Below are 10,396 nucleotides of genomic sequence, written 5' to 3'. Positions count from 1 at the left end.
ACTATAGGCATTTTATTATCATAATTTTCTATCAAACAATGTTAAATGTTGTTGTATTATCTTAGGTTGAAATTTTTCACTTTAAGTTTTTTTTTTTTGTAAAATGATATTTTTATAAGTATTTGAAATAGTATAGTGAAAATCACACAACCTTTCTGCCTTGGGTTTTTTTTTTTTTTGGTTGCATTTTGCGATAAGCGATATTCGTATGAATTATTTATTGTTATTTTATCGGAAATAGTATCGTTTTTTTTTTTTTTCATTGTCTTCTTTTTTCGATGAAATAATGTGCTAAGATGAAATTTTTAGTTTTTGAAACGAGAAAAATGAGATGGTAACAAAAGTTATCGAAAGCAAAAGGTTCATTCAAAAATATAAAATCTTCATTTTTGGCAAAACATTTTGACATAGAATTGTTATACGAACATCGTTTCGTAGAAAAATATGATAATGAACAAAGATATCGAATCGCTTCACAATAAAGAACATTGTTTTATTAAATAAAATAAAATTTTAATCCATATGATTTGTATTGCACACAAAAATTGGACGTAACGAAATATTTTTAACAATAGAAGGATTATATGAACATTATTCTTAAAAAAAATACAACAATGAATGTTGTTTCTTGAGAAAAAAATGATGGTGATAAAATTAACTGAAAGTAGATGGTTTGCATGATTTTTGTAGTACTATTTCAAATATATAAAATTTTTAATTACATAATATTTTAGGACTAGAGAAATCATACAATATTATTTGTTGAGAAAATAAAAAACACTATATATCTTTCAACAAAAACTATGGTGGTGAGAAAACATTATTTTCATTGCACCAACTCAAAAAAATATAAAATTTTCACTTAGCACAACATTTTTGTATTAAATAAGTTGTGTGAGCATTATATTATGGAAAAACATAACACTAGACAAGTCATATGAACATTGTTTCATGCACAGTGAACATTATTGCATAAGAAAAGTACAATGATAAGAAAACTTGTCAAAAAAGTGAATGATTTGCACAATTTAATCATCATCAAATGTAAAATTTCAATTTTATTCAACTTTCTATCATTAAAAAGGTCATGGGAACATTGTTTCATAAAAAAATATGACAATGATAAAATTTACTAAAAGTGAAAGATTCTCATGATTTTAGTCACACTGTTTCAAAAATATAAAACATTAAATTTATATAGTATTATATCAATAGAGAGTTCATATGAATATTATCTCCCTAAAAACCATGATAGTGGTAAATTTTGCTAAAAGTGGATATTTCACATGATTTTCATGGCATTGTTTCAAAATTGTAGAATCTCATCTTAACACATGATTTTAACACTAGAAATATTGTATCATTATTGTTTTGCTAAAAAGGTTAATGGTGAATATTGCTTCGTGGGAAAATAAAATAGTGACAAAATCGGTCCAAAGAAAATTACCACACGATTTTTATCGCGGCATTTTCAAAATACAAAAAAATTGACCTTTTAGCATTATAGTATTTGTATGAGCATTATCTCATGAAGAAATACAATAGCGAGTGTTGTTTTATGAGAAAATACAATGTTGATATCATTTGTCAAAAGTGGATAGTTGGTACAATTTTTGTCACATTATTTCAAGTATATAAAATTTTGACATAGCACACCATATTAATGATGTAAAAAATAAGACTATGGAAAAATTTGTCATGCATCATTCTAAAAATATAACATTTTGACTTTCCATAACCCTTTTTAGTGGTCTAGAAATAGTACGAAGATTGTTTGAATCTCCAAAAAATGATGACATTAAATGTTGTTATGGGAGATGATGTGATGATAATGACAATGATGCATACAAATTCCATCGTGCTATTTCAAAATTGCAAAACTAGTTGAATGTCAATTTGTTAAAAAATCAAATAGTAAAAAAAAAATCAAATTCTCATGATCTTTGTCTCATTGTTTTGAGAATGAAAGATTTCGACTAAACTTTAAAGTATAACAACATTAGAGATGTTGTATGAATGTAGATTTTACAAAAAATAATATAATAGTGAAAAAAATTATCGAACGGATTGTATAATTTTATCACATCATTTCAAAAATATAAAATTATGACTTAGCACAATAGTTTAACGACACACGATTTTTTTTGCACTATTGTAAAAATATAAAATTTTCAACTTAAGATAATATTTTAGCCGTAAAGAATGTCGTATGAACATTATTTCATGAAAAACAAGAGAATGAATATAGTTTGGTGAGATAATGAAATAATGTGATAAGATTTGTCAAAAGTATTTTTTTTTTTATCGAATAGTTTTATATGAATATTGTTTCGTGAAAAAAAATATGATAGTGTCAGAATTTGTTGAAAGCGAATGGTTTATACAATTTTTATATCACAATTTGTCAAAAGTGGGTGATTCACATAGTGATCATAAACATGAAAGTGACAAAATTATAATATTTCTAGCTCACACAAAAATGTTGTACGAGAGATGTTGAAACACATGATAGAGATTACAACAAAATTTGTCGAAAGTGGATGGTTTGGGCAATTTTTCATCATTCAAAATATCATAATTTTTACTTAGCACAACATTTTAGCAATAGAAAGAGTCGTAAGATCATTATTTCATGAGAAAAAAAAAACATAACAATGAATGTTATTTTATGGAAAAAAATTTATGATAGCAACAAGTTTTGTGAAAAGTAGATGATTCACATGACTTTTGTTGCACCATTTCATAACTATAATATTTTGATTTAGCATAATATTATAGCATCAAGAAAGGCATATGAATGTTCTTTTATGAAAAATATGATATTGAAGAATATTAGTTATTTCATGAGAAAATGGCTGGTTGGCATAATTTTCATTAGGGAGTTTCAAAAAATATAATATTTTAACTCAACAAAAAAAATGTCATGTGAACATTATTTCACTATAAAAATATAACAATGAGATAATTTATCAAATGAACATGGTCGGCACACTGTTTAAAAATAAAAAAATTGATTTAGCAAACGTTATTTCACAAAAAATAAATTAGTGACAAAAATTATCGAAAGCGGAGGTTTGATGATTTTTCTTGTACAATTTAAAAAAAATCAAAATCTTATGCTAGCACTATATTTTAGCACAAGAGAAGTCATGTGAATACTATTTCATAAAATATATAATAATAATAAATAGCTCCTTCTATTGATTATGTTTTTACTATGGAATGTGATACTTCTGAAATAGGATCCATAATTGTTGGATCTATTGTTTTCTAGGTTGAAAGTTAGGTAATTTTGGAAGCATTGTGACATGTAGAAGATCATTGACACACGCATAGTTATTTACTCTTCAAGCTCTCAACAATTAATTGTGTCAATGTTTTGTGGAACCTATGAAGGATTTTTACTATTCCAAATGGATTCCAAAAGTCATTTTCCACATGACTTCAATATATATATACATATATATATGTATATATATATGTATATATATATGTATTTATATATGTATATATATATATGTATATGTATATATATACATACATATATATATATATATATATGTATGTATATATATACATATATATACACATATATATATACATATATATATATATATATATAATTACAACTTAAGTAGCTTAATTGTTCTTATTACATTGATGCCTAATCTACATGTATGATAATGTTGATCAATTTAATTCAACTCATGATTATAAATTTCAAGAAAACGTAATTGAAAACTACGTCGGTACTCGGTCATCGAATTCATAAATGAGATAAAAACGTTAATTAATCCAACAAGATTTAGTCATAATAAGATGGATTCCGAAAGATAAACAAAAAATAATAATAATCAAAAGATCGATGCAAGATTATATAGTACGATAACCCTTGACTATAAGTTTCATCGAAGCAAGATTATATAGAAAATTACATGTTAACTATATTCCAGCATGAATCACTTGAACATTTTCTCATACAAACGGTAAAAAATATTTCTCTTTCGTATTATAAAGAAACTCAACCTTATTCAAATTTTTTCCTCTATCAAAAATCTATAGATACATATGGTGTTCATAGAATGACTAATTTCTATATTGTAGACTTCCTTCATTCATAGAGAGATCCTTTACCTATTAGGGTTTCTTTTGCTTGCAAGAATATTGATTCTGGAAATCCAAAAAGTGTGTGAGCCAACCATGATTGATGGCCGGAAACAATCCGTGCAACCCTTCGTGGAAATTCATGAGCTAATGGTCATAGCATCAGTCCAAAATCTAAGAGAGAGAGAGAGAGAGAGAGAGTGTGTGTGTGTGTGTGTGTGTGTGTGAGCGAGTGAGAGAGAGAGAGAGAGAGAGAGAGAGAGAGAGAGAGAGGGGGAGGGTGTAAGATTCCCTACTGGCCGGTGGCAAAAAGGATGTCAGCGAGTGTGGAGGAGACTTAGGGTTAGGATACCTAGTAAATCTTAAAGGGGCAGTTTGTGGGTCCTCGAAATCAAATTGTTCCACGTGCTGCACAAAGCCGGGGAATTGGAAGGTCCGCTGAGACGGGCACGTCGTTGAACGGCCGATGCGCGTGCTGCTGCTTCTGCTTCCGCCTCCACATTAGCTGGGCAGACGTAGAGACCTTTTCCTATGACGGGAGGAGACTCCACCCCAAGATTTCTCGCTTTGTCACTATTCCATGGGTAACAATGGTCACAACAACGTTAACGTTCCATCCTCCACGATCACATCTCTTTGCCATTGTGTTTAATGGGACCGATGATTACTTTGATCGGTGCATCCGAGAGCAAACTACCGTAGAACGTCTGCACCAGCATCCAAATGACATACTTTGGCACCTTCTGCCTTTCCATGCATCATCTCACACGTACATCCATATCTTCCCTTCAACCTGTGTTATTTTACCGCGCATTTTTGGCTTCACATATGCATGATACATTCAGATCTAACAAGCGTCTGTGATGCCCACCATGTAAGATCCAGTAGAGCATGTGCTCCAAGGTGGTCTATAAGTCCTTGGATAGATGTGGCATGTATCGGCGTGAATGTGATCGGAAAGCGAGGAGAGAGATGGGGAGAAGGCCTTGTTGCTCCAAGGAGGGACTCAACAGGGGAGCGTGGTCTGCTCGAGAAGACCAGATCCTTACTGACTACATTACGACACATGGCGAGGGTAAGTGGCGAGACCTCCCCGAGAGTGCAGGTAAGAAGAATAGAATAGTGTAGTGTAGCTTCTCTCAGGAACACTTGTCTCGATTGCGATTGCTCGTGCGCCGATGTCTGATCGAGGATCGTTTGAGTCAGGGTTGAAAAGGTGCGGTAAAAGCTGCAGGCTCCGGTGGCTGAACTACTTGAGGCCGGACATCAAGAGAGGCAACATCACGGAAGATGAAGAGAACCTCATCGTCAGGCTCCATGCACTTCTGGGAAATAGGTAACCCCTCCTTCATCGCTCTCGTGCTGTCGTCGACTTGAACCTGTGAAAGGGGCTGTGTCGTGCAGATGGTCGCTCATAGCAGGCAGATTACCGGGGAGAACCGACAATGAAATCAAGAACTACTGGAACACGTACCTCGGCAAGAAAACGTCGCCTCAGCTCTGCATCAGAGGATCATCAAGACGGAAGGAAAACAAGAAAGGAGAGTCGTCGGTAGAAGAAGTGAAGGCAAGGGATGGGCAACCGAGTCAGGTGATTCGGACCACGGCTGTGAGGTGCAACAAGGTCTACCTCCCATCGCTACGAGAAGAGCTACTACCGACCGATAATTACCATAGCTATGAGCTTACTCACCACAATGAGAGCACGTCTTCGTTGGTCCTTCGAGATGCTGGCCCTGTCGATTTTCTTGCGGACTTCGACATGGATGAACTCATTTCGAGCTTCGAGGATGATGGCCTCTTGCAACGATGTATTGACGAAGCCCACGACGACGGCAACTTCAACTCGCTATGGTTCTGCGACGCCGTGCAGCAAGATGCGAGAGAAGGTACTGGCTGCCCGGAATCGCATGCAGCCTTTGAGCTTGAAAGCTTGGCTTCTCCGATGGATTCTGCAGAAGGCGAGCAAAAGAATTAATGGAGGGCGAAGCAAAGGTATCTTGGGAGTCACCCATTTCCACTTTATGTCGGATGCATTCATGTGTTGGACCATAAAAGTAATAATCCCCCTTCTTCGGCTCCTCGGATAAGTTTATGGGTGATTTCTCTGTAAAAATCCTTTATTCAGCTTTTCTCGAAAGGCCTTTTCTTTTTCTTTTTGTTTTTCCAAACAGTATCTTTAATTAAAAAAATATTCAGCTTTTCCAAACAATACCTTTGATTCAAAAAATATTTAATTTTTTTTCCATTATAATGTTTTGACCATAATAATAGAGAGAACATTGTCAATGAGTCAACGATCACATAATTTACGAGATTAAGAAATACCATAGAAATAATATTATGATATTTATTTGTGTTAACAAAAAATAAAAATATAAAGCTCTTGTTAGTATAAACAACCTTAAGTCGTGGTCTCGGGATCAACGCGGCTTGGTTCAGGTCCGGATGACGGGGATCTCCCTGGGACGTTCCTCGGGACTACTGAGGTGGCCGATTACGGTGGTCCGATCGGGACGGGGTCGTCGTTTCCTCCGGGCAAGAACTCCTCGCATGCACGTCCGGTGGGGACCTTTGGCTTCGTACTTGCACAAAGGTCGCTAGCGAGCTGGTCGCGCAGGTGTGGTCTCGGGCAACATGCGGCCGAGGAGCACAATGCAAGCGGGTGGGCTGCGCAGGTATGGTCTCGGGCAACATGCAGCCGAGGAGCACGACGCGGGCGGGCTGGCCGCGCAAGCGTGGTCTCTGGCAACATGTGGCCAAGGGGTATGACTCAGGCGGGCAGGGCGTGCAGTTGTGCACTCGGGTAGTCTACGACCGAGGGACACGACTCAGGCGGGCAGGCCGCTCAGGTGTGGTCTCGGGCAACATGCGGTCGAGGAGCACGAAGCAGGCAGGCTGCGGCCGAGGGGTATAGCTCAGGCAAGCAGGCCGCGCAGGCGTGGTGGACTCGGGTAGTCTATGGCCGAGCCATGTAGATACAGAAGGGGGTTAGGCTAGAGCTAACCGCGAGCCGGGAGGCGATCAGGTAGATACTGAGCCTTCGCTCAGAAGAGACTGAGGCATGGCCTAGATTCCTTTTACGATGACTACATCGGATAGCCACTGCGGGTGTTTGACTTCTTCTACGGAGCCCGTTGCTAAAAGTCGCTCCTTCTCCTCATGGCCACCTAGGCCTCAGCCGCGATGTACTGGTTAGCCCACTGGAGCATATCTGATACTATGGTGGGGGGTTGCTCCACGAGGGACCAACAGAATCCGGAAGGTCATAGGCCTGTCATAAACGCCTACACTAACAAAGAGGGATGAGCGTCCGACAACCCCCGGATTTGTGTTGTAAAGCGATTCACAAAATGGGAGAGGGGCACATCCTCCCTCTGGTTGAGTCCGAGGAGAAGCGTCGCGGAAGGCTTCGGCCGCGCATAGGCCACGAAGTGGAGCTCGAAGTCCTTGATGAGCTGGTCGAAGGAAGCGATCGTTCCGGTCTTCAAGCTGCCATTCCACGCGTGGGCCGGCCCTCTTAGAGTGGTGGGAAACGCTCTACACATCGAAGCATCAGAGGTTCCGTATAGTGTCATCTAGGCGCGAAAAGCAGCTACATGGTCCTCTAGGTTGGTGGAGCCATCGTAAACGTCCAAGGAGGGGAGCCGGAAGTTCGAGGGGACTGTTTGATCCTGTATCTCGAGTGTGAACGGAGATCCCTGGTGTGCGTCCTCCCCGAGCTCTCCCCTCGACCTGCGAACCTCCTTCTGCACCTCGCCCAGTCGCTGGCTGATGAAGCGCAACTGGATTCGAAAAGAGTCAGTAGGATCTGAAGATAGTGCATCGGGTTCCAGGTGACCCCTCGGGTTTGCCGTCACTCGATCCCCAAGTAGGGCCAATGGGACCCGAGGTGAAGTGGGAAGCTCCCGAGGTGGTGTGCGGGCTTGAACGGGTGGCTCCTATCAGAGCTCGGACTTGATGAGCGAGGTCCTGAAAGGCCTCGGATGACACGGGCGACGGGTCGGCTGGGGCTCCTTTGGGTGGCGACCAGCCCGGGTCGTTGAATAACCGCCAATGGCGCTCTAAGGTCGCAATGGGGTGTTCCCCCGAAGCACCGATCGGGTGTGACCCCTTAGCCGCAAGCTCGTCTAAGTCGATCGAGTGATCCCTTGACATTCGGGCCCTCCTTCTAGCGCCAAAATGTTAGTGTAAACAACCTTAAGCCGTGGCATTAGGACCGACGCGGCTTGGTTCGGGTCCGGATGACGGGGATCTCCCCGGGACGTTCCTCGGGACTGCTGAGGTGGTCGATTACGGTGGTCCGATCGGGACGGGGTCGCCATTTCCTCCGGGCAAGAACTCCTCGCCTGCGCGTCCGGTGGGGACATTCGGCTTCACACCTGCACAAAGGTCGGGTCGGGGTGCTTGGCCCGACCCCTCCGACGATCAAGTCAGATGAGGTGAAGAGGGTTTCTTTAGCTCCATTCTCCCTCCTTTCCCCCATTTCGTTTAGAATGCGAGGGTATCTATAGAGAAGCTTACTACTTCCTGATGTGCCCGCTTGTAGGGGGCAGACTTGTACTCCTGGTAGCGTCTGACACTGGTGTTGGCGTGGCGTGAAGGACCGAGCTTGAGCAGGATGTTTATGCGCCTTGACCGGCGTTCTGGTCCGTTTGACCAGGTGCTGTCAGGTCAATCGAGGCGTGAGGCATCATCTGGGGCATCTGACGTTAGCTCGAATCTTGTCGCCATTATTATCCTCATCATATTCCCCCCGGAAAGAAGCTATTCGTCGATCGTCGTAACTGGAGTCTGAGGCATGGCTTCAGCTTTCAGTATTTGTTCTTGCCGGGTGGCTGCTGGTCCGTTACCAGGGGCGCGGTCCGAATTTAGCAAATAAGGGAGGCTGGGCATGCGGCGGTGGTCTCGGACAGCATGCGGCTTGAGGAGAACGTCTCAGGCAGGCAGGCTGCGCAGAGGAAGTGGTCTCGGAGAGCATGGAGCCGAGGAGTACGACGCAGGCGGGCTGGCCGCGCAAGTGTGGTCCATGGAGCCGAGGAGCACGACGCAGGCGGGTGGGCTAGCCACGCAGGTGTGGTCTCAGGCAACATGCGGCCGAGGAGCACGACGCAAGCGGGTGGGCCGCGCAGGTGTGGTCTCGGACAACATGCAGCCAAGGAGGATGACGTAGGCGGGCTGGCCGCACAAGTGTGGTCCATAGAGCCGAGGAGCACGACGCAAGCGGGCTGGCCCTCTTGACGGGGATTACGAGGATTAATTAACGAATACCAAAACCATTAAAAGGTATATTTTTTGCATATGATCGAAGAACTTCTCAGTATCTTCGATCAAAATTACAAGGATTAATTAAGCGGTACGGATAATTCACAGTAGAAAGAAGGAGCGGGTCGAGATCAACGTAAGACTCCCCAGCTTCAGCTCCTCTTGACGGGGTCGAAGTTGGAGACAGAGATGACGGCCCCTCCGATAGCGCCGAGAACGACGCCGCTAGCAACAACGCTGAGCGGGAAGTTCTCAAGGTTCGAGGAGAGGCTTGGCTGGGCTGCCAACGCTGACGGCCTGCTCCTTCACCGACTTCGGCGGCTGCGACGACGACTAGGAGGCGCGAACCTCGTCGCGGCGCTGCGACCTCGGCATCTGCGTGACAGACCCTCTTTCGGGTGGAGGAGGGGTGAGGCCACCATGCCGACGGTCACCGCCGCCACAGCAGACGTCATCGGGTTTGTGCTCGCTGTAGCTCGGGGTGGTGAGGAGAGGGAGCCGTCGATCAAATGGCTTACTAGAGAAGAGGTTTGTCCTAAAACGGATCGGGAAGAGGGAAGCTGACGCGTGGGAATGTATAGGTGGATGACAGGCTGGAATTGGATACAACACTCCAGGTCAGCGAGTGCATCCCATGTGGAGGCTTGTGTATGATATATATACACACGTATACATATAATTTTTGTGCTTGAAGGATATACTTCCACACCTTGGCATGTCCAGTCCGTTAAATACGCAAACTTGGTCGATAGATCATTGCGTGTCTGCAATAATCTGTAGCGAAATGTTCCAATTCGCCCTTTGGGAGCTATGATTGCTGGCCACAGTCAGGCCGGCAAATGTTGGATGGGAATTGGTTGTGTTTGCTCCAATGCAGCTGAAGCCTAATGAACACATCTGTGGCAACATCATACGTGCATGCACAACCCTTTCGGGAGTGACACAAGGTACCAACAAGGTTCATGGTGGTTTGCTGAGAACTGGGTGGTACGCCATACCTTGTGTCTGCAACTCTCGAGTGTCACTT

The 10,396-nt window shown here is 42.1% G+C and overlaps 1 protein-coding gene across 2 annotated transcripts; it reads left to right on the top strand.

Moving 5' to 3' along the window:
- Positions 1–4,967: 4,967 nt before the first annotated feature.
- LOC135583793 (transcription factor MYB1-like) lies at positions 4,968–6,244 on the top strand. 2 transcript variants are annotated; one of them, XM_065123514.1, is made up of 3 exons: positions 4,968–5,179; positions 5,311–5,440; positions 5,509–6,244. In XM_065123514.1, the coding sequence occupies exons 1-3, from the start codon at positions 4,996–4,998 to the stop codon at positions 6,080–6,082; spliced, it is 888 nt and encodes a 295-aa protein (XP_064979586.1). In that variant the 5' UTR covers positions 4,968–4,995; the 3' UTR covers positions 6,083–6,244. The 2 variants fall into 2 exon arrangements, with proteins under 2 accessions (XP_064979586.1, XP_064979585.1); XM_065123513.1 differs by having other exon boundaries at positions 4,972–5,209.
- Positions 6,245–10,396: the final 4,152 nt, after the last annotated feature.

Source organism: Musa acuminata, chromosome BXJ2-9, assembly GCF_036884655.1.
Source record: "Musa acuminata AAA Group cultivar baxijiao chromosome BXJ2-9, Cavendish_Baxijiao_AAA, whole genome shotgun sequence".
Taxonomy (NCBI): Eukaryota; Viridiplantae; Streptophyta; class Magnoliopsida; order Zingiberales; family Musaceae; genus Musa; species Musa acuminata.
The sequence above is the reverse complement of the archived record's forward strand: the minus strand, read 5'-3'. Positions and strand labels throughout refer to the sequence as shown.